Source organism: Lampris incognitus, chromosome 2 (genome assembly GCF_029633865.1).
Source record: "Lampris incognitus isolate fLamInc1 chromosome 2, fLamInc1.hap2, whole genome shotgun sequence".
NCBI classification, from domain to species: Eukaryota; Metazoa; Chordata; class Actinopteri; order Lampriformes; family Lampridae; genus Lampris; species Lampris incognitus.
This window is the reverse complement of record NC_079212.1, coordinates 136,326,491-136,352,144: the sequence shown is the minus strand read 5'-3', so window position 1 is coordinate 136,352,144 and position 25,654 is coordinate 136,326,491. Positions and strand designations below refer to the sequence as shown.

The 25,654-nt window shown below is 43.6% G+C and overlaps 1 protein-coding gene across 1 annotated transcript in view; it reads left to right on the top strand.

Moving 5' to 3' along the window:
* Positions 1–25,654, top strand: part of LOC130107348 (receptor-type tyrosine-protein phosphatase gamma-like) — a 441,957-nt gene that overhangs the window by 323,248 nt on the left and 93,055 nt on the right. Inside the window, exons 7-8 of the mRNA XM_056273898.1 lie at positions 16,125–16,282; positions 24,909–25,101. Of these exons, the coding sequence (XP_056129873.1) occupies positions 16,125–16,282; positions 24,909–25,101 (351 nt within the window). The remainder of the gene's footprint in view (positions 1–16,124; positions 16,283–24,908; positions 25,102–25,654) is intronic.

Below are 25,654 nucleotides of genomic sequence, written 5' to 3'. Positions count from 1 at the left end.
ATTGTGTGTGTGTGTGTGTGTGTGTGTGTGTGTGTGTTTGCTATGGTGTGTGTGTGTGTGTGTGTGGGTCTGCCTGCTTGCCAATGTGAGCCGACTAGGATGATGCGTGCGATGGAGCGGGTCGCTTGACGTTGGGGCGGGTGGGGGGTGGGGGGGGCGCTGTCTTTATCAGACAGATATGACTGTGGGGTCCCCTCTGCATGCCCTGTGTCTACCTCTTTCATTCTACCTCCCAACATGCTCCTACAGCTTTTCCTCCCCCTCCCTTTGTTCCTCCCTCCCTTCCACATTGCCACTGACATGCCTTGGCTCCTACTGTCTCCCCAGTGGTGAGATGAGATACTGAAGAGCCAAAACATTATGACCACTCACAGGTGAGCTGAATTACGTTGATCAACTCTAAACAAGGGCACATGTCAAGATCTGGGTAGATTCAATGGTAAGTGAACAGTCAGTTCTCGTAGTTAACGCATTGGATGCAGGAGAAATGGGCAGGAGTAAAGACCGGAGCGACTTTGACAAGGGCCAAATTGTTATGGCCAGGCGACTGGGTCAGAGCATCTCTGAAATGGCAAGGTTTGTGGGCTGCTCCTGGTCAGCAGTGGCGAGTACCTACCAACAGTAATCCGTGGAGGAACAAACCACAAACCAACCACTAGTGTTGGGCGCCCAAGGCTCATCGATGAGCAAGGGCAACGAAGGCTATCCCGTCTGGTCATACCAACAGTAGGTCTACTGTGGCACAAGTCACAGAAAATTTTAATGATGGTTACGGGTGGAATGTGTCACAACACACAGTGCATCGCACCCTGCTGCGTATGGGACTGCGTGACCCCAGACTGGTCAGAGTGCCCATGAGTACCCCTGTCCACTGTCGAAAGTGCATACAACGGGCACGCGAGTGTCGGAACTGGATCTTGGAACAGTGCAAGAAGATTGCTGGTCTGGTCAGTCCCGTTTTCTTTTAAATCGCATGGATGACCGTGTGCATGTGCACTATTTACCTGGGGAAGGGATGGCACCAGGATGCACTGTGGGAAGACGGCAAGCCGATGAAGGGAGTGTAATACTCTGGGCAATGTTCTGCAGGAAAACCCTGGGTCCGGCCATTCATGTGGACATCAATTTGACACATGCCACCTACCTAAACGTCATTGCAGACCAGGTACCCCCCTTCATGGCAATGATATTCCCTGATGGCAGTGGCCTCGTTCAGCAGGATAATGCACCCTGCCACACTGCACACATTGTTCAGGAATGGTTTGAGAAACATGGTCAAGTGTTAAAGATGTTGCCCTGGCCTCCAAATTCTCCAGATCTCAAATCAGATTGAGCATCTGTGGGATGTGCTGGATCAGCAAGTCTGATCCACGGCAGCTTCACCTCGCAACTTACAGGGCTTGCAGGATCTGCTGCGAATGTTTTAGTGCAAAATACCACAGAATGGCTTTAGAGTCTTGTAGAATCCTTGCATGGGTTGGTAGGTGCTATTTTGGCGGCACACGGAGGACCAACAGCATATTAGGCAGATAGTCATCATGTTTTGGCTCATCGGTGTATGTCCAAATGCAGCGGAGAATCTGTGGTGGGTTCGGGGGGCACAAGTGTCGGGTGTATGGGGAAGAAGCGGGAGAAATACAGGGATGTTGGGGAAGGCACTCAGGATTCATGCATCCAAGATAACTGTTCTCACACAGATGTACAGGGACAAGTCACATGCTTAGAAAAAGCGTGAGCGCCAACCTGAAAGTGGTGTGGTCCCAGACGTGCAAGCTCCAAACTATCACCTATAACAATGCCTCCACTTCAATGTCAGACACTCACATGCACAGACACACATGCACACAAATAGCTCTTCAGAGGTTTGGAAAGGAGTCCGTGTCGTAGGGAAGTTCAGAGGAACTGCTCTGTTTTCAGATACGCCTTAGCAGTGCAGGTGAGAAAAGGGCCTTGGAGTAGTGTGAGCCCAGGGAACACACTGCAAGTACTTGAGGGCTACAAGACTTCTTTTTGCTAACCTACTGTACTGGTCCACTGTCTGCTCAACTAAACATCCATTAGCTTTCCCAGGTTTTGTACTGGAGTCACAGTATTTATTTTACACCACGGTCAGATGCCTGTACTTACCACAGAATCACATTTCGGCAGGAACTAGTATGCGTGAGAGCTGCATGTGTGTATGTGTGTGTGTGTGAGAGAGAGAGAGAGAGAGAGAGAGAGTGTGTGCTTCTGGAGATAATGCTGCAAGGCATGATCATACTTTCACTCATTGCTACAAATGAAAATGTAAATTTTGAGCTCATGTTCAGATAATGTCTGCAAAAGGCACACGAGACCTGTGCCATGCAGCTCACAGACACACTCAGTTCACTTCAACTGACACGTCTGTCTAATTTTTCCTATTGCTAGAAGGAGCAATCTGAGGGTTCAGCCTGTTATTATTATTGAATCACCCTGCCATGAAAACATCTGAGAAACTAAACATATATATATATAGTATATAGTATATGCTCTTAGAGTAGTGCTCTTGACAGAGCTGGTAATATACTATTTCAATAACAGGTTACACATAAAAAACAAAGATGGAACATTTTCTATATTTCCATTACTTTGTGGATCCATCCATCCATCCATCCATTATCCAAGCCCCTTATCCTGATCAGGATCGCAGGATGCTGGAGCCTATCCCAGCAGTCACTGGGCAGCAGGCGGGGAAACACCCTGGGCAGGCCACCAGTCCATCACAGGACCGATACACACACACATTCACACCTAGGGACAATTTAGTCCAGCCGATTCACCTGACCTACATTTCTTTGGATTGTGGGAGGAAACCGGAGCACCCAGAGGAAACCCATGCAGACACAGGGAGATCATGCAAACTCCACACAGAGGACCCTGGGTTCGAACCCAGGACCTTCTTGTTGTGAGGCAACCACGCTAACCACTGCGCCACCGTGCCGCCCCTGCGCCATCGTGCAGCCCCACTCTCATACTTTGTGGCTGTATCAATTTACAGGCAGGTTTTTGTAGGGACAAACACCAGAAGTGTTTGCGAGGAAGGTGGTGTAAGCCCAACAATGACTAATCTGTAAAGGCATTCGTTATAATGATGGCAAATGCCATTTTAGATGACTTGGTTTACCAACATCGCTATACGTAGGTAGCTAATAGTTTTTGTTTCACATCAAGCCATCTTGAATAACCATCCACACTTGCTGATCCACAACATAAACATCAAACCCAGATTTTGTATAGTTTATCAACTGTCTCAGGAAAATAATGCAGTTATGTTAAGGATATATCCTTCCATCCATTATCCAAGTCGCTTATCCCAATTGGGGTCGCGGGATGCCAGAGCCTATCCCAGCAGTTATTGGGCGGCAGGCGGGGATACATATGTTTCGGTTAAGTTAGCATAAGGTAAGGATACATATGTTTTGTTTTTGGCTTTTTGTCACTTTGCATTACTGGATGGTAAGAGGCTCTCTCTCTATTTCACTACTGGCTTGCTTAGTTATGGTGTGTACAGGGCATCCGGGTAGCGTAGCAGTCTCTTCCGTTGCCTACCAACACAGGGTTCGCCGGTTTGAATCTCCATGTTGCCTCCGGCTTGGTCCGGCATCCCTACAGAGACAATTGGCCGTGTTTGTGAGTGGGAAGCCGGATGTGGGTATGTGTCCTGGTCGCTGCACTAGTGCCTCCACTGGTCAGTTGGGGTGCCTGTTCGGGGGACTGGGGGGAATAGCATGATCATCCCACCTGCTGCGTCCCCCTGGCGAAACTCCTCACTGTCAGGTAAAAAGAAGTGGCTGGTGACTCCGTATGTATCGGAGGAGGCATGTGATAGTCTGATGCCCTCCATGGGTAATTGGCCGGGTACAATTGGGGAGAAAAAGGGGGAAAAAATCCAAAAAGAAAAATAGAAGTCTTATTGCCCAGTAGTGATTGTCCATCACTGGCAGCAGTTTTGACTGCAGCAGAGGGAACTGCTCTCACAAAGTGACCACACAAATACTCACGATGGGTCATTCCAAGTGAAGCAACAGTAATGAAAATAAAGTACATGTTTTGTCAAATGACTTCAAATTGATTCCAAGAGTTCAGCATGAGTGAAATAGATCATACAGTGGTGTGTATAGAAATTAGGTCTTGGAAAACTCGGGGGGGGGGGGGACTGACTGTTTGAGCTGTCTCCTGTTAGAGAGGAGCTGATGTTTTCTTAATACCACATTAGAGTGCCATGAAGGAAGAACGGGGGATTCATTTATCCTCGCAACTTAACTTGCAGATGAAACGAGTTCTTGACTATACAAGAACTTTTATTTTACACTTATTAGGGAGACTGTCTTGGTTCTTATCTGTGCCTCGGTTGCCTGAATGGTATGGTATTTACAAAAAAATATATAATAATAAAACACCACAGCTCTGCCATTTGAATCGCTTATCCTAATTTTCTTTAGTTTTGGTGGATTTTGCATCATCATGCTGTGAATCCCGGCGTTCCGTGCAATACGAATGCTTTTCCGGAACGCACAGTAATCATCGACATGCAAGTCACAATTTCAGATGGTCACAGATTTTGGTGTAACACTGGCAAGATAATACAGCAGCAGCATGCATATTTGGAAGGGGAAAAAAGAGATCAGCATTGGCTTCCGACGCAGTAATATTAAGCAGCATATCAAAGCATATAAAACATTTGATTTAACCTAATTAAACATCGGGTAATGTTTCACTTTGTATTTTACCATCTATCGCTATTTCTTTTGCATTCAACATGCACAGTCCTTCTCCTCCTCCTTATTTTCCTGTTGTGGCCTGTTTCTTTATATTTGAATATTTGGCAGGAATGGATTATGCCAGCATCAATAAAAAACAGCATATAGAAGAGCAATAATACAGTAAATGGCTGTTTCTACTAAAAAGCTAGTGGGGAAAGGTATCAAGTGTGGCATTTTTGATATAAAAAAAATCAATGAATACGTTTTTAAGACCAAAAAAAAGCCGATTTGACAACTGTTAGGGATGAGGCTACCTCAAACTACTATTACTACTACTACTACTTTTGGCTGCTCCCGTTAGGGGTCACCACAGCGGCTCATCTGTTTCCAACTCTTCCTGTCCTCTGGATCTTCCTCTGTCACACCAGCCACCTGCATGTCCTCCCTCACCACATCCATAAACCTCCTCTTTGGCCTTCCTCTTTTCCTCTTCCCTGGTAGCTCCATATTCAGCATCCTTCTCCCAATATATCCAGCATCTCTCCTCCACACATGTGCAAGCCATCTCGATCTTGCCTCTCTTGCTTTGTCTCCAAACCGTCCAACCTGAGCGGTCCCTCTAATATACTCGTTCCTAATCCTGTCCTTCTTCATCACTCCCAATGAAAATGTTAGCATCTTCAACTCTGCCACCTCCAGCTCCGCCTACTGTCTTTTTGTCAGTGCCACTGTCTCCAAACCATATAACATAGCTGGTCTCACAACCATCTACGAAGCAACCTCAAACAAACTGACCAAGTTATAGCCATTAGAAGCGTGAATCAGGGATATTCAAACACTCAAGATTCAAAAAGATTCAGAAAGTTTATTCATCCCATGCTTCAAGTACAAGTACAATGAGCAGTAAAAAAAATTTTTTTTTTTTGGTAAACTCCCAAAACTGCAACAAAAGATGTTGAACCTCAATAAAATAATAAATTAAATACGATAAAATTTGAAAAAAGGTTAAACTCCGGAAAGTATAGAGAAGGTATATCCTGATAGATATCTGTATACAATGTAATATAGTTCTGTTATCCTCTTTCAATGTTGTATTGTGTAAATTGTGTACAAACAACATCCATTGCACGTTGTCCATCTTGGGAGAGAGATCTCTCCGCTGTTGCTCTCCCTGAGGTTTTTTCCCATTTTTTTCCCTGTTAAAGGGTTTTTTTAGGGAGTTGTTCCTTATCCGATGAGAAGGTCTAAGGACAGGATGTTGTGTTGCTTGAGGCAAATTTGTAATTTGTGGTATTGGGCAATAAAAATGAAATTGACTTGACTTGACAATGTGCAGTTATACACAAGTACAAGTGTGCAAATAGTCTGTATGAATGAGTAAAGTGTTGGAAGCAAAGTGGCAGTAGTGATGGGTTCTTATTAAGTATACAGAGTTACAGACAGTGTGACTTACAAATGCTATTATGGTCTGGGGGGAAAGAAACTCCCTCCCCCCCTTTTTTCTTCTCCCCATTTGTAACGGACCAATTACCCCACTCTTCCGAGCTGTCCCAGTCGCTGCTCCACCCCCTCTGCCGATCCAGGGAGGGCTGCAGACTACCACATGCCTCCTCCAATACATGTGGAGTCGCCAGCCGCTTCTTTTCACCTGACAGTGAGGAGTTTCGCCAGGGGAACTTACTGTATGGGAGGATCACACCATTCCACCCTGTTCCCCCTCCCCCTGAACAGGCGCCCCGACTAACCAGAGGAGGCACTAGTGCAGAGACCAGGACACATACCCACATCTGGCTTCCCACTTACAGACATGGCCAATTGTGTCTGTAGAGATGGCTGACCAAGCCGGAGGCAACACGAGAATTCAAACCGACGATCCACATGTTGGCAGGCAACGGAATAGGCCACCCGGACGCCCCAAAAAACTCCTTCTGAGTCTCTATGTGTGAGCCTTATGGCGACGGAGGCATCTGCCTGATGCAGCGGCTGAAACAGTTGTATCTGCAAGTTAATGTCCCTCTTATTAATATACGCAAAATATTTGTTATTTTCTTTCATCAACCTTATTTATTCCAAGATGGAAAAATAAATTATTTTCTGTCTTCAGTTGATTTTTTAAAATTTTATTATAATTCTGCTAGAATATTTGTAATCCGTAACACAACCTTGCATAAGAGAAAGTGTGTTTGAGGCTTCCGGTTTGGCCAGCGAGCGAAATGCCACGTTTGCTGCGAGCTCCGGAGGCCCGTGACTTTATTTCATATTTCTATCGAGCAAAATCCTGTATTCTTGACATTCGTATTCAAGTTCACGTTATCGCAGTGTATTTCGACTTTTTGTTAGATTTTTTGGCCGAAGAATGTCGTCTGGGGATGAAAATTCCGATGCTAGCAGGTCCAGCCAGGCACCTGCTAGCAACAAGTCGCTTCCCAGAAGGAGGACGGGCCGCTCGTCGAGAGAGGAGCAGAAACAGATTGAGCCGCTGGCCAAAATGATGGGGGGGGTACAGAACATGGTCAGAGAATTCAGAGACACGTTTGACGAGAAGATCAAGGGGCACGTTGACCCGATTCTAGCCAAGTTTGATCAGATGGACAAGTGCCTCTCTGAGAAGATGCGTGCGCTGGAATCCGCCATTACGAAATGCGAGGAGTCTGTCGAGTTGAACCGAGCGGACGTGTTCGAGCTCCAGAACAAGGGTGATACCAGAGATGGAAAAATCGGTAAATTGGAACTTCAGGTGGAATATCTGACCGAACGCTGTGCTGATCTTGAATCGAGGTCTAGGAGGAATAACCTGAGAATCATTGGCCTGCCGGAGAGTTCTGAGTCGCCTCCGCAGCACGAGTTTGCTGCGAGGTTCCTGAAAGACATGCTGAACCTGACCTCTCTGCCCAGAGTTGAAAGAGCTCATCATGTGGGACGCGTGCGGAGCGGGGAGGAAGGGAACCGTCCCGCGGCCAGGCACTACCTGTTCTGCCTGCAGACCTTCAGGGAGAAGGAGGATATTCTGGAGAAGGCGCGGAAGATGGGTGTTCTTAAATACAAGGACGCACGGATCCACATCTTTCCGGATCTTTCTACCGTCCACGCGCAGAAACGGGCCAAGTTCGATGAGGTTCGGAGGAGGCTGCGACAGGACCACCCCTCCTTCAGATACCACTACAACTTCAGCGCCGGTCTGGTCCTGCTCCCCAAACCCGGAGAGCGTCACGTCTTTGCCGACCCCAAGAAAGCCATGCGGTTTCTGGACGCCCTGGGTCCAGCCTGATCTTGGCGGCTAATCTCCGCTGCTAGCTGCCACTGACCTTCGTTTGTGGACCTGGACTGACGTCTGATGCCGTTCACTAATGTGTAATTTTGCTGGGGTAGGTGCCCTGTTCTTGAGTTGAGGTCTGTGTGCTACCTGTAGTCGGCCAGACGGCTATATTTTTCGTTTCTATATTAGCCTATCTGGTCGTTTTTTTTCACACAATAATCTGATCTAGGCCTAGCCTACATTATTGGACGCCAGTTTGGATAAGATTTATGCGCCATTTTAAGGCCGTCTTCAATGTCCTGAAGAAGTTGCCAGTTTAATAATATATATTATACATATTATTATAGCCTACCTGGCTGTTTATTTATCTAGCCTAAGGTGTAGGGAGGTGAGGCTTTCTGTAATTCATTTCATAATACATTTATCATTAAGCTAATTTTGTTGAGTAGGCTTATGTGTTTTTGTTTTCCCCCTCCCGACTCAGCCATATATTAGGCTATAATTCAATATTGGTCGCACTCCCTCTGGCTGTAGGCCTACTTTTGAATGTTATTATTTCCTGTGTCCTACCATGGAAGTGTGGTTTGTGTGATAAGCCAAACACTCATTACTGAGTAAGGATAGGTTAGTGGCTTATTAGCCTAGGCCTATCAATATTTTCGTAATAGGCCTCCGCCTGAGCTCTAGGCCTATAGCCTATGGTTTTACTTTTAAGGTCGATTGTTTTTGGGCTACTGTTCGTTGTGGCCTAATTATCTACATATACTGCTTAGGCCTATCTTTTATGTTGTTTTTATAGTGTGGGGAGGTGAGGCTTTTTGCAATTATTATTTTTATTTCATAATACAGTATGTGTTTTTTTTCCCCTCCCGACTCAGGCCTAGCCATTAGGCTATAATTCAATATTGGTTGCACTCCCTCTGGCTGTAGGCCTACTTCTAATGTTATTGTCGATGGTTGTTTCTGGGCTACTGTTCGTAGTGGCCTAATTGTCTTCATATACTGCTTATCTTTCATGTTGTTTCTTGAATATAATTCTGGTCGAATTTGCTGGATAGAAGCATTGCTTTGCATACCAGTCACAGCCTAGAGAAATGCAGGAACATCTCTATGCCTGTGTGCGCAATGGGGTTAATGTTATGTGGGTGGGTTTAGTTGGGGATTTTTTTGTTACTGTTTTCATTGATGCATCTTTCACTCGGACGAATGCCAGGTCAGTGGTCTGTCTAGTCAGCCATTTTTACACTCTCAGCCCATGGCGATTCTAACGTTTATTAGCCTTAATGCCAATGGTCTGAATCACCATAGCAAGCGTGTTGCACTGATGGAGGTGGTTCGTAAGAGGGGGGCAGACATCATCCTTTTACAAGAAACCCACAGATTATCCTCTGATGTGAACGGACTAGCTAATAAATATTTCAAGGTTGTGGCATCATCGTGCGCAAACAGTAGAACGAGAGGGGTAGCGATACTCTGCCGCCGCAGATTAAATATGGTTGTGAATGAGTGTTTCTCTGACGAGTCGGGTAGGATAACTTTGATTAAGGTTTTTGTTGAAGGGCGGTGTATTGCTCTTGTATCTGCGTATGCTCCTAATGGCTGTGTCAAAGACTTTTTCAATCTACTTACTGTCACTATGTTAAAATATTCCGATTGTGCTTTCGTTGTGGGGGCCGATTTTAACACGGTCATGAATAATGTGCTGGACAGGTCAGGGAGTAGTGTATCGCATGACCAAAAGGCGGCTTCTGATATACTCGTAAGGTGGGCTGATGAGGTGGGTGTGATGGACCTTTGGAGAAGGTTTAATCCATCTGCTAAGGACTTTTCATTTTATTCAGCAAGGCATAAGTCCTTCTCGAGAATCGATTATATTTTGTTTCGCAGGGCTTATTCCAAAATATTGATAATGTTATACTTGTCCCCATGACCCTTGTCGATCACAAAGCAGTGTTAGCTAAGGCCCCCATCCGCCCTTCTTTAAACAAGGCCCCTCGCTGGCGCCTCAACACCTCCCTCCTGAATGATGAGTCATTTAAGACGCAGTTTGTGGCTGCTATGAAAGACTTTTAGTTATTAATGTCGGATCAGTTGGTGACCCAAGGATTCTTTGGAATGCGATTAAGGGTTTTATTTTGAATAATACTATAGTATATACTTCGACTCTAAGTAAGGCGAGGGCTAGGAAGCTTTGTGATCTTGAAAATAGGTTCATCGCTCTGGACAGTCAGTTACAGGCCAAATACAGTGACAGCACAGCCTTACAGCGCATTTTAGTTAAAAAAGAAATAAATTCTCTCCTTAAACGAAGAGCTGAATTCCAAATACACCGCACAAGGCAGTTTTATTATTTTAATGGGGCAAGGCCGAGTCATCTGCTTGCCATGCGTTTGAAATCTAATGAACATTTTGTTGATATTTCTACTGTCAAGGATGCTGATGGCATAGTCAGATCTGATCCTGTGCAGGTGAACAAGGTATTCCATTCCTTTTATGTAGACCTGTACGCCTCTGAGGTTACTCCAGATGCAGCCAAGCATAAAGATTTTCTAGACAATCTCGTACTACCTCATCTCACAGAAGAGGAATCTGCCTCACTGAACTCTCCTGTCACTCTGGATGAGTTGAAGGAGGCGGTTAAGGCTATGCGCAGAGGCAAATCGCCTGGGTGTGATGGCATCCCCCCTGAATTCTATTTAACTTTTTGGGAAGTTCTGGGTCCACACCTTCTCAACATGATATTGTTTTCTATTGATGAAGGGTCTCTCGCAAGGGATGTGAATATTGCTATTATTTCATTATTATTGAAGAAAGGCAAAGATCCCACTGAATGTGGCAATTATAGACCTCTTTCTCTGCTCAATGCTGATGTTAAGATTTACGCTAAAACTTTAGCAGGCCGCCTCCAAAATTATATGCTTAAGTTAGTACACTGCGACCAGACTGGGTTTATCAGAACAAGGCTGGCCTCTGACAATGTCAGACGTTTGCTCCACATTATTGACAAAGCTTCTAGATTTTGAACGCCTGCTGCTGTGCTGTCACTTGATGCTCTTAAAGCTTTTGACCGCCTTGAGTGGTCTTTTCTCTGGTCTGTGCTGGCTGCCATGGGTATCGGTGATCCCTTTATTAATATGATCAGGGTGATGTATGCTAACCCTACTGCTAGAGTTCTAACCGGGAAGACTTCTTCACCCTTGTTTGATATAGCCAGGGGCTCCAGGCAGGGTTGTCCCCTTAGCCCCCTGCTGTTTGCGCTCTCACTGGAACCCCTAGCACAGACTATTAGGCAGTCTGATCTCGTTGTTCCCCTCGTGCTCAATGGTACCCCTCACCTTATTTCGTTATACGCGGACGATTGTCTCCTGTATGTAGCCAATGCCCCCAAATCAATTCCTCCTCTCCTGGATATTTTTGACCAATTTAGTTCCTTATCGGGTTACAGAATTAATTGGACCAAATCAGCATTATTGCCCCTGAACGAGGCCATGCATTCGGCCGTACTTCCCCCGCTTGTTCCGATTGTAAGCCACTTCAAATATTTAGGGATTGACATCTTTCCGTCTCTGACAGTCACAACAAAATCTAACTTCGACTTGACCTTCAAGAAGGTCTCTGAGGACATGATTAGATGGGCTTCAATGCCCAATTCCATTCGTGCTAGGGTTTCCATCGTCAAGATGAATATATTGCCGCGGGTTAATTTTGTTAGCTCTATGCTCCCTCTTCTGCCCCCTCCTCGGTACTGGGATAAACTCCATTCAGCGATTACCAAATTCGTCTGGAAGAACAAACCTCCTCGCCTCAAACGCACGACCATGAATCGTAACAGATCAGATGGTGGCGTTGCGCTCCCTAACTTAAAGTATTACTGTTGGGCCTACACCTTGCGTTCACTTACGACCTGGCTCAATCCTGGTGCAGAGGTCGCGTGGAAATCTTTGGAAGAAAACTTGGTTCACCCCATACGACTAGCAGATTTACTGTTTTCTAATATTTCTACTGCCCAGTGTAGGAAACGATTTGGCCCCATCATATCACACCTGGTTGCGGTCTGGAGATCTGTGGAGTCGGCATGTAAGATCACCGCTAAGTGGAACGTTTGCTCTCCTATATTTTACAACCAAGGTCTCCTAGTTGATCGTCGTCCTATCCTGCATAATAGCTGGTCCAGTAGGGGTGTACACTCTCTTGGTAATCTGTGTGATGACCGTGGTCTGCGTTCTTTTGAGGATCTCACGAATCGATATGATTTACCGGCCTGGTCTTTTTTTTTCTATCTTCAGTTGAGGGCTTCCATGAAGGCTCAGGGGTGCCGTGGCTCTCTTCTCTCCCAGTGCATCCACTTTATAGAATAATTAGTGAAAAGGTTAGTACTAGGGGTTTAGTTTCTGTGCTGTATGGCTTTATCCTGGAAAGAACATACAAACCCCTTGCGCTGGACACAATTTGGAGAACAGATGTGCCCGATCTGGATACTGAGTTCTGTTGGGAGACGGTGTGGTCTAGTATTCTCTTAGCATCTAGGAATCCAGATCATCAGCAGATACACTATAATTTTATACATCAGACATATCGCACCCCACGACAGAGGTTTTGTATGAAACTTGCTGATAGCCCAAACTGTACATTTTGTTCGCTGAATGTGGTTGGAACCTTCTCTCATATGGTCTGGGAATGTCCAAGGGTGAAAGGGTTTTGGGAAATGGTTGCTGATAAATTGTCCCAATTTTTGTCAATTACTGTACCCGCTGAGCCTGCGGTATTACTTCTAAATGACTTCTCTGCACTACATGTACCACTAATCAAGCAGCGCATATTGCTTGCGGGACTCACAGCAGCCAAGAAGATGGTTGCTATGCGTTGGAAAGCTCCAGATGATTTGTCATCTCGTCATTGGTCCCTCTTATATCTGGACATTGTATATTTGGAGCTCTCGACAGCGAGGATCCATGGAGCAAGGGCTGGAACTATAGACATGTGGAATTCTGTGGCCGCTGAGTTGAAGAGCTTTATCGACTGAACACTGACCGAGTACTGTATGCTGTTTCTTTTTTGCAATTTTTTCTGTAGTTTTTTTTTTTCCTTTTTTTTCTCGTTTGTGGGTGGGTTTTTGTTTGCATTATTGTTCATTTGTGTGTCTTGTTTAAAAAAATGATAAAATAAAAAATATTTGATCACAAAAAAAGAGAAAGTGTGTTTGTGTCCATAAAATTGTAAAACCCCAGGAAAATCACATACCAATCAATCACAGGCCTTACATGTATGTACCTTTAGTTAACTCTTTGGCTCTCTCACTCTTTTTTTACTCTCTTGTGGGGGTGTATAAATCTTTTGTTCCCTTCACCGGATGTTAAATAAATGCCAGTAAGCGCTATAGGCAGAATAAAATGCACTTGCTGTGTTATTATATGCATTGTTGCATGCAAATGTCAGTCTCTTGTTATTGTCGAAAGGCGTTTTGTACAGTGTGTAGGACATTCACTTTTCTCAAAACTAGAACGAAGGATTCATGTGGGATTTCAGCTTGTGTAGGAATCTTTTGTGTGCTTGTTTCCCTATCCGCGTCCCCCGTGCTTATACTCCCAGTTCTGTTATGTGACAAGAACTCAACATTTCAACCCCCACAAGTACAACTTCGCATCAAGTGTGTCAAAGTTTTTTGACTTAGATTGTGGAAGAGGGACGTAACGCTTAGAAGTTGTGAAGATAAGTGTTAGGAAGCCGTACTGCATCTGCTTCGCGTGACCGCCGTTTTACAGGTTGACCTACAAAGAAGTCTTGCTATGTAAGGTACATTATCGTCTTCACCTCTGTGGAGACAGAGGTGCCGGCACTGGAGAAAGGTCTGATAGAACCCGTTCTAATTCTGAAATAGATAGAAGAAAAAAACAAACATTAAAGTTTTTTTTATTTCTTAAACCAATCAGAACTGTCGAGGGTGGGACTAAACTGCACTATGCTTGCTAGTGCCCTTGCAAAATAATGCTGGGGGGACATTTTATTATGGAACATTTTGCACATGTTGGAAAATGGGGCCTGCCCTATGGGTCAATACCTTCAAGAAAACAACATCCACAATAAGTGATGATGCGAGTCAGTGTTTTACAGATTAAAAACATAAACATAATTTGATGATCGGTGTCCAAGAGGTGAAGCCTAAATAGAGCCATTGGACAGGTTGAAAAAAATTATTAGCTGTTGTCAGTCTGCAAACAAGCGAGAACGTCCAATTTAGGTTGCAAATGTTCAATCCAGATCACAACCCAGATTCGCGCTGAAGTTTTTCATAATGACAATTTAGCTTGCTTGCTCAAGTGAGTTTGAAATGACAATGAGGAAGTGTAAGGAAGGAAAATACCGACTGAGTAGTTGACACCACTGGGAAGCTTGTTCCAGTAGTTTGCATCCAGTGAGTTAGACTATGTACATTGAGACATTGTCTTGCAGACACTGGTGAACGCGTGCTGTGTTGTCATTGTCAAGGCCTCGCACATAGATGCATATTTACAGATCCCTTGTGTGAGCCCTCTGTCATTTCCTCTGTTTACCCGCTCAAGCATCTCTCCCCCCGCTGCTCTCATGTCACAGCATTGAAATAAACCCCTTGCTCCTCACCAGCAGAAATTACGAGTCCATTAATTCAGCGCTCCATAAGGTCTACACTGACTTGGCACTCTTCGACGCCGATTGGCAATTAAATTTTAAAACGTGGAAACAGCTTACTGCCTTTTCCTTACTGAGGCACCATGTAAGCCTAGCGCTCGTCTAGAAACTTGGCTAAAGGGCAATTCTCTGCTCATCTTTTTCTCTCTGTCATCTCCCTGCCTTTCTATCTCTCTCACTCTCTACCACTGTAGTAGTTTGTCTTCCATTCCTTCACTAATGGGACTTTAATCCCAAAGCGCTTTCTTTCACATCCAATCTGATGTGGTTCCACTGCACACTGCTAGCATGTTAAGCTCCTTTTTCATCCCTCTCTCAATAGGATTGCCAGTTTAGTCATGTCTTGGAAATGTGGGGCAGAGGCATCCATTTATTTGTCCTCCTTTTATCCCCATGGCATATTTGAGAGGATTTCTTTCATAGCTGCTATCTTGATTTTGGCAGGAAACAACTGCATTTTTTTTTGGCAGTGGCCAGGAGTTACTCCATAATTTAGCCCCGGCTGTTTTTAGCTGGTGTTCACTTGGACAGCAGGTGGGCTAGTGGCCCATTGTTGGTGTGACAGTCACTGCCATCACAAGAGGTCTGCAGAGAGAAAAATGGCAGTTGCTTACACTGAAATTGAATACCTTTGGACCAGGGGATTTGAGTAAGACGTGGACAGTCTGCTAAGTAAAAGGTTTGAATTGTGAATTTTGGTAGAGATCCAGCCCAAGAAGATGCCAACAGCAACTCAGGCTTGTTTAAAGGAAAGCACAATTTCAGGACAACCATCACCCAAACGGGGACATCAGTTCCCTTTTGATTAACTGAATATCTGTTCTCTGTATGGCGAAAAGACGTTTGGATACAGCCAAGCTAGATACAACAGCTTGCTGTTAAACATACTATGTTGTCCACTCAGTTGTTGTACTGCAAGATCTTTTCTCTGTGTCAGTGGGGTCACCCATTGTGTCCATCATAGGACACAATCAAACATCCCTCTTTTCAAATCCTGTTACCTCAACGAAAGCCACCCCCCCCCCAAAAAAAGGAGCGCAATCTTAAAATAAATGTCCTGTTTATTTGTTCAGGTGGATTGCCCTCAATGCAAATGGGATCAAGAAAGTCCCTCAGATTTTTTTTTCTTTATACAATGTGTGCTATTTGGTATTCGGCTTAGAATTATACAACATCAAAACGTGCTGTTTGTAACAGGTAATATTGATTTCATTGAGTACACTGGCCAACGATAAATCACCTTTAATTATAGGCCTTCAATTATAGGCCTCGCTGTGTTTATCTGCTGTGGGCATTGAACAAGGTAGGCACAATGCAAATTGAATCAATAGCTTAAACCCAGTGGCGATGAAACAGTACTGCCTGGATTTACTCCAAAAACTCTAGTCACCTTCCTTTGGGAGGGAAATTAAGTGTGTCGTGTTTATTGATTTTGAACGTAGGATATTGTGAGAGCTTTTTCCTGCTCTTCCCCACAGAAAAGGAGACGTTCCTGGAGCCTTTTGTGCTGAAGGACCTACTGCCGTCGTCGCTTGGAAGTTACTACCGGTACACTGGCTCTCTGACAACACCCCCCTGTAGTAAAGTGGTTGAGTGGCTCATCCTCAGCAGACCTGTCTATGTCTCTTACAAACAGGTAAGGAATACACACACGCTTGAAATGCATGCACAAGTGGAATACAACATGGTAAAGTCATACTGTTGCACAGAGGTCAAGCATGACATTTAACATGACCTTAATTCTGATTTTTTTTTCCCGCCTAGCATATTTCCTGAAACGCGATAACTGAAAATTTACAGTATATACTTATACATAAAAATCACAATAGCAACAGCCGAGCTCTACATAATGTGGGTCCGTAGCTAAAGAGCTGTGTTTGTACCCATGCTGTCATATGACCCCTGCATAATCGTGATGTACTTTCGGAAATTCAGTTTGACCAAGTTGTTATTAATTCCATTTTTCATATCAAGAACTGCATTTCCAAATATTGATAACAAAATAAATTTTCCCATATAAACAGCTGAATATCTGATACCAACGACTGGCATTCACAATTGCATTTTGGATTTCAACGACTGGTATTTTGGATTTCAACTGAATATCTGATATGAACTGAATTAATATCTGGTATCCACAGTTGGCATTTAGAATATATAAAATCAAACTCTCATGGAAAATTAAGGAGGTGGGGTGGGGGGCAGCTATGATAAGTCACAGTTTTCAATGCATATGTACTTATTAAAATAGTTTTTTCAAAGTAGGAGAAGAAAGAAACAGGGGAATTAAGGAAAGCTTGCTAATAGCTCCCAATTTACTAAAAAATTGATGACAACATATAATTACATAGTACGATAAGGGCTTTAAATGAAATAGTCAGTACTGTTGGAATGTATATGGGTGGCACGGTGGCCCAGTGGTTAGCACTGTTGCATCACAGCAAGAAGGTCCTGGGTTCGAACCCCAGCCCGTCCCAGGTCCTCTCTTTGTGGAGTTTGCATGTTCTCCCCGTGTCTGCGTGGGTTTCCTCCGGGTGCTCCGGTTCCCCCCCACCAACAAAAAGACATGCATGTTAGGGTTAACACTCCTGCCTGTGCCCCTGAGCAAGGCAATGGAAAGAAGAACTGGAGTTGGTCCCTGGGTGCTGCAGCTGCCCACTGCTCCTATACTACAATAGGATGGTTTAATGACAAATGTCATTGTAACCTACAATGACAAAATAAAGTGGCTTTCATAAAACAGACTGACTGACAGTACTCATTGCATTTGTTTATCATTGAACGTGGTGAAATAAGCTCAAATTACTGTGAAGTGGCGATGACAGAAGCATGGTCATTCACTGTGTAGCAAGTGGTGCTTCACCACTCGTGCACATTGCTAAGTGGAAATCTGATCAATACTTACCTTTACTTGACATAAGAAAATTATTCAATGGGTACAAAAAAAAACAAAGCTCTAATTTCAGTGTGAGGATAATTTCTCAGTTTCTATAAGTTCTTTTATCCAGCAGCAGACCTACTCATGTTTGCATGTGCACACAGGTATTTTGCAGTAGCTAACATAGCACTAATGTAGTTAGTCACTCCATTTGTTACAAAGCATACCAAATTTTGCAGAAGTAACTGTCAAAAAATCCCTGCAATCTGACTGCATGGAATCGAATTTACCACAAACATCAGGATCAACAAATGTTTATGTAAAACTATAGCTAATTATCCATTTATGTCCCGGAGAAAGAGAGGTGTTTTCTTTTTCCTCAGCCATCGCCTGCAACAAAGCTGTGGCTGATTTAAGATGGCTGCTCTGCTGCAGCTTGTTGGCCGGTGGACAGAAACAGCATGTACTGCACTGTACATGCACCTCTTTCTTGTTTTTCTCTTAGCACTACAAAGATTGTTGTGGTCTTTAATCTTCCTGTAGTCTTCCCTTATTTTGTTTTTTTCCCCTTTGGCAACACTGGTCTACCATTCACTGCTACAACTCCCACTCTCCCAACACAGCAAGTTTTGTACCCCTTCTGTTGAGTCAAGTTACCACTGGGTTGCCCCCGCCACACAAATATTGATGAGGGCTTGGACGGCATCGGTGTCCTTGTTATATTTGCCCCTTCAATTACTTGTTCAAAAGTCAATTTTGGAAGGTTGTTGTTACCAGTTCCTATGGGTTCTTGTTTAAATTTGAAGGTTGATCTGTGACGCCCTTAGTGAAAATCGTCTTCAACCAATCTGAGGATGTTTACCATGACTAGTTCCACCTCACAGGACCAAGAACTAGTATTTTGGAGATACACGCTGAGCAGCTACTAAATTCAAATGATGCATCCGGTTGAGAACCATGTTGATGATAGTGCAAGATGTCTGAACCTAAGAGTATGGTAGTCACAGAAAGGTGGATCAGTTCGTCTGGACACAACGTTTCCTCACTCACCTAAGTGACCTCTTCAGTCTCAACTGACTGCAGGTATCCCTATTCTTAGAAACAATACAGTGGCATAATGATCGAAACCAACAATCGGTTTCACATGCAAATTGACGTGACATTACCTCGAGTTTCACCCCCCCCCTTTTTTTTCTCCCCAATTGTACTTGGCCAACTACCCCACTCTTCTGAGCCGTCCCGGTCATTGCTCCACCCCCTCTGCCGATCCGGGGAGGGCTGCAGACTATCACATGCCTCTTCTGATATATGTGGAGTCGCAAGCCGCTTCTTTTCCCCTGAAAGTAAGGAGTTTCACCAGGGGAAGTAGCGCGTGGGAGAAACCTTTCATCACTCATCTAAGTGACCTCTTCAGTCTCAACTTCTGCGGGTATCCAATGTGCCAAACATCTATGTGTAGAGGGTACATCCATCCCTGAACTGGGGAGGGGGGGGGGGTCTAAGAGTACATCTGTCATCTTACAATGCTGTGATTGCAACTATTCCCCAATCCTCTGTGAATAGTACACATGGCCTTTGTAACTCTAGTTGGGTGTCCGGGTAGCGTGACGGTCTATTCTGTTGCGTACCAACACAGGGATCAGAGGTTCGAATCCCCGTGTTACCTCCAGCTTGGTCAGACGTCCCTACAGACACAATTGGCTGTGTCTGCGGGTGGGAAGCTGAATGTGGGTATGTGTCCTGGTCGCTGCACTAGTGCCTCCTCTGGTTGGTTGGGGCGCCTGTGGGGGAGAGGGGGAACTGGGGGAAATAGCATGATCCTCCTATGCACTACATCCCCCTGGTGAAACTCCTCACTGTCAGGTGAAAAGAAGCGGCTGGCAACTCCACAGGTATCGGAGGAGGCATGTGGTAGTCTGCAGCCCTTCCCGGATCGGCAGAGGGGGTGGAGCAGCGACTGGGACGGCTCGGAATAGTAGGAATAATTGGCCAAGTACAATCGGGGAGACAAAGGGGGGGGGATCCCCCCCCCCAAAAAAAATAAAAACACTAGGTAAAACAGTTGCCGATGCCGTTTTATCTGCAGTATAATACAGAAGCTCGCTACTCGGCTCCCCTATCCCCCCCCCCCCATTTTATCCTGTTTCCAATCCCCCACTGTCCTCCTACTTCCACAGAAACTCATGGCAGATTTGTGCCCTAATAAGACTAAATGAGTTTGTTTAAGGGTGCCAATAAGGGATAAGGGAAGCCAAATGTGGAAACGGTATTGGCTGCTCTGGCTTGGAGTTAGCGAGATAAGACAAGGGTGGGTGAGTGTTAAAAATGGAGTGGGGGGGGGATAGAATTAGCAGGAGCAAGAACAGTCAAGAAAACAATGGGGAAAAAAAGAAAAAAGGTTAAGGCAGAACTTCCCACTACAAAACAGAGGAAATGGTAATGTAAATGCTGCAAAAAGTGGACCAGTTTTTGACCAACACATTCAGCTGTATGCACAGGTGCTCATATGCACAAATATATATGCACTGAGCAAAGCACAAACACACAAGTAACAACATCAAAACTAACTACACCAATGTCTGTATCGCTTGTGATAACTGACATTTAAATGCAAACAATCAGACCCTATTTTCTGCAAAGTTAAATTGTCTACTATTCTGAAATCTGACAAAATCGCTTCAGAGAGAAAAATGTGAAAATTGAACCCTAAGGTCATGTACCATATCATTGGTACATGATCACTTGCCATATTTTTAATGCAGTAAGTGACTAAGATAAGTTTTTATTCACGTACTTATCTTCCATCCAGCCAAGATTCCTTGACATGTATGAATTCTGCAGAAATACTGAGAATTACATAATTATTGTGCACATAAATCAAAGATTCCTGGATCATTTCCTTATCAAATTATTTTTTTTTCACCAGTGGAGACCAGTTCTGGCATTTTATATTGCTCCTGTGATCAAGTTTAAGTCCGATTGTGTCTTTTAAGGTTCACACGGCTCTTTCGCGGCTTTGGACCAAGGTGTTCTGCCACCCAGTAACTGAGGAGATTTCTGGGTTGGTCTCCCGTGAATTAGACCAAAACAGAGAAACAGGAAAGAAAGGGAGTGGGAAGATGAAACACAGCTTGCCACAACTCTCTAAGCCTGCCCTTTTGGATGATTCAATTTGGCCCCTCAGATAGCGGCGGCAGCAGCAATGAATAATTCTATGTGATATGGAGGGTGCCATGTGATACCATTTGAAATAGAGGTTGATTTTTCATAACAGCTTATCCAACCTTCAGAGAATTTCAGGGGCATTCGCCAATTTATTGCCGAAAGCAAAAGGCAGAAAAAAATAGAAATTATCAGCACATGAGAAATTATGTTTAAAGCAAAGCAATATGGAGTTGGGCGAAGAAGGAAACTGCAGAGCCATAACCCGTACTGTCTGTCCTCTGGCTGTTATTTCCGACCAGAAGCTAGTCTTTCTTAACATATTTAAACGCACCATGTCACATGTTGTGTCACTCTTCAAAAAAAAGAAAAGATAAAAGGATGGCGCTGGGGAGAGAATTAGTGCTGATGGTGATTGTAGTATTATGTCTTTTCATCTCTTGCTCTGTCTCTCTCTCTTCTTTCTCTAGTCTTCGGTTTGAGATCAGCGGTTGAAGTAGGTCAGAGGTAGTGACAGCTGTAGCTCAGGGCTTGCTTTTAGAGCGGATCGATGCTCTTATGTAACAACTCCCCTCAAAATGCCTTCTCTGCATACAGACCTACAGACCTGTGGCCTTCTGCTTGCTTATTTACAATGTTACAATGTTACCATTTCATTTAGTAGATACTTTTTACCCCAAAGCGACCGCACATCTTTTCTCTGCCATGTTTTGGTAAACCATGACCTGGCTCACACACACATACACACACACACACACAGGACGCAGGTTAATTATGGAAGGAATTGATCTACTTTAATAACTTCACTTTAATATAACATTAATATATTCCATAGTGAGCACTGGGTGTTAATGTGGACTATATGCTTATCTGTGTGTGTGTGTGTGTGTGTTTGTGTGTGTGTGCATGTGTGCCTGCCTGCCCGAGATGTCTCACAAGGAAGGCTTGGCCCCTGCTTGCACTGGGAATTCAACACCAAGAGTCAAATCCCTCTATATTGTCCGTCTGAGATTTCTGTCCACCCCAAAAAATGTTGATTGTTCTGTGGTGGTGGTGAGCATACCCTCCCCAACCCCACCAAACCCCCCCACACACACACACACACACACACACAGCCCCCCTGCAGTGGATACATACATAGATTATAATTACCATCTCCACCACAGACCTAAAGATTGTTCACACACACACTTCCCGCCTCCTGCCCCCTCCATGACTAGAATGATGCGTTCTAGTTGCTGTCGCATGTATGGTGTTAAATATATATATATACTATATATTGATACCAGTTGACAACTTCTCTGTTGACTATATTCTTTACTAATTCTGCAACTGATATTTTTCTCCTGACTGCACTGCATTTTGACACTTTTTTTTTTCATCGGATTCAATTCTTGACAAACAAACTTGAACGAGATTGAACTTGATGGTGGGTTTGTGAGGGCAGCAGGGGCTTCACCGTGGTAAGGATAGGCAAATTGTCGGCTGGTTAGGAGACAGGTGAGGAGGGCCTCTTGCTGGAAGCTTCTTGCTTATAGACTTGTTTGCGCTGGATCCAGAAGATGGGTAGTAGCTGAGTAGCCCCAGCTGTGTAGAAGGATACTAAATTGTGGCCCCATAGAGAATGGCAGATACTGATAATAGACTTCTGCAAACCACATGGTATGAGGTACACAGAGAGAGTGGAGACAGTGTAGGGTGGCACGGTGGCCCAGTGGTTAGCACTGTTGCCTCACAGCAAGAAGGTCCTGGGTTCGAACCCCAGGCAGTCCCAGATCTTTTCTGTGTGGAGTTTGCATGTTCTCCATGTGTCTGCGTGGGTCCGGGTGCTCCAGTTTCATCCCACCATTAAAAAGACATGCATGTTAGGGTTAATACTGCTGTCTGTGCCTCTGAGCAAGGCAATGGAAAGAAGAACTGGAGTTGGTCCCCGGGTGCTGCAGCTGCCCACTGCTCCTATACAATAGGATGGGTTACATGCAGAGAACAAATATGTTGTAAGAATACAATTCGTTGAAAGGTACAATGACAAAATAAAGTGGCTCTCTACAAATGGCAATGACTCACACATTCATACATACACACAATTTTCACTTTCTAATTTCACAATTTATCAGGAAAACACTTTAGGGATGGACTTCTGTTGTACTCATGCATAGTTTTACACACACACACACACACACAAACGTGTACAAAAACAAAATTTGGCTCTTTTTTTCATTAATGTTTCCTTTTATCCTAGAAATGAAACTTGTTTTTTTTTTTTTTTTTTTTTATAAATGCTTTGGATTTTAATGCACGGATTTGACTTTTATCCTCTTACATAGTCTCATAAGCAGGTCGCCACATGATTATTCTCAGTTTGCAATATTGTTGTTTTAGGTTGTTTTTTTTTTCAGTGGGTGAGGGGCTGCTGCATTTGGGATTTGATTTTGGATTGTATACATGCACATCACTCCCTGGACATGCTTTGCGTGTCTTCTACATTTCTTTCACTACAACAGTTCATGGGGGCAGGGACTGGCAATATAAGGCAGATCACTCTGGTCAAACTTCATTACAGTTTACAACATTTGAGACAATTTCGACAAATAATGGCATCATTTATCAAGCATGGTTGTTTTGTGTCTTGTTTGTGCAGATGTCTACACAGGAAGTGCTGTATTTATGGAAGTTTCCAGGATACTGATTAGTTGGGGGAAATGTTTGTAGCTAACACTACTGAATTAAAGGATACATTTACATATTTTGAGCCCAGACTAATTCAACCTCATTGCTTAATCTTCTCAATGGGCCTCAACACAGTCCAATAGGCCAACTGCTTAAGCTTTCAAAAGCCATGACACGGTACATTTAATTTTAGAAAACAGGATGCTATCAAATAGCGATGTAAATAAATATAAAATATGAATATAAAATATAGCAAAATATAAAAATAAAATAATAATAAAAAATATATAAATATAAAATGTATATAAAATAAAAACAGGATGCTATCAAATAGTGATGTAAATAAATATATAAATATAAAATTTTAAAAAATATATAAAATATATCAAACAGTGATCAAATAGTGATAGTAGCTTTGTGCATCACATAAATTGAGTTCGTTGCTCAATCTGTCTAAAAAAATCCGCAAATCCTGATACAGAACTATTATTTGTAGTGTAATACAATTTAAAGAGTTCATATCCTGGGTTCGAGCCCCGGGGTAGTCCAACCTTGGGGGTCGTCCTCTGTGTGGAGTTCGCATGTTCTCCCCGTGTCTGCGTGGGTTTCCTCCCACAGTCCAAAGACACGTAGGTCAGGTGAATCGGCCATACTAAATTGTCCCTATGTGTGAATGTGTGTGTGATGGCCTGGCGGCCTGTCCAGGGTGTCTCCCTGCCTGCCGCCCAATGACTGCTGGGGTAGGCTTTAGTATCCCCGTGACCCTGAGAGCAGGATAAGTGGTTTGGAAAATGGATGGATGGATATCATGCTTTTCGCTTTCCTTTAGTGTGTTATATATAGCTGGGAGGTACATGTAAAATGTTTGCAGAGTTACAAAGCCCAAAGTCCACGTTAAAGGGAGTTAAGACCAAAATCTCTACGATTCAGGTTTTTTTTTTCATTTTATATGCAGACGCACTCCCCTACAAAATCACCCCAGTCGTTCTAGAATGATTAATTCTTTTGAGATACAGCTATAGAAGTTATCTGGTGAAAATTCCTTCATTTTTGCATATTGCAGTATATATACCACAGGAAAAAAATATGGCAATGTGATTTTTTTTTCTTTCAATATTGTGCAGCTGTACTCTGTCTGCAGTCCAAGGGGTTTGTGTACAGTTCAGGGAATTATAACAACTACTGCTGCATTTACACAATGTGTGTACATATATGTTACTTAATACACTGGAAACTTTGTAATATTTCTTTTAATTTATGCCACCTGCTACTGTTATCCTATTTCTGAAAGTGAAATATTAAATATATAAAAAAGCAGATCCCATGTCCTCATGTGTTCACATATTGTTTCCCGTTGCCATAAAAACATGAACCACATGCACATTTTGCATCCACAAGCAAATAACATGAGACGTTTACTTTGACAAGTGAAGCATGACAACCTCAAATTGGCTGTATGATGGAAGGTGTGGCATGCAGAGATCATTTCTAACCCTCTTTCTGTTTCTCTTTTCTGTCTGTCTCCCTCGCCTCGCATTTGTCATTGCCCCAGTTGGAGGCTTTCTACTCTATCTTCACCACAGAGCAGCAGGACCACGTGAAGTCGGTGGAGTACCTGCGCAGCAACTTCAGGCCAATCCAGAGCTTAGACAACCGTCAAGTCTTCAAGTCAGCTGTCAAGGACGCCTGGCTGCCAGACTTGACGGATAGTGGTGGGAGCCCATATGGCACAGAGGCATCCAGAGGTAAGGGCAAAACATTATTGTATGATGGATTTCCTGGTCAGAGGTTAAACGTGCTATTAAAATAAGTAATGATTTAAATGAGTAATGCTTTAAAGATTTAAGATACTGAAATTAAGCTATTAGAAGATGTGGATCAGAATTTTAAAAGGCAGAGATATGCTTTTGAACCTGATGTACTTAAAGGGAAGGTTCGCTTTCTTAAATCTGAGGAGTGAGGGATTTGAAAAATGTTGGAGCTATTTTTATGATAAGTTTTGTTTAGCCGTGAGTATAACCTAGTTCGAAAGTTAGAGGTCTAGCTTCATAAATTAAGGCACTTTACGGTTAAAGATAACCCATAAAACATATTAAAGGTCTGGGAAACTGAAATCTCTGAATCCTTTACTGATGAGTCGTTTTTCCCCATTTCTGCTTTCACAAATGGCCCAAAACGAGTTTTTAAAAAAGTTTTCAGTTGGCAGGATTTCACAGGGGACCGATACATGTCACTAAGACCCAAAAACAGTCAGTAATGTGACAATCGCACTTACTATCAGCACTCACATCTTGCATA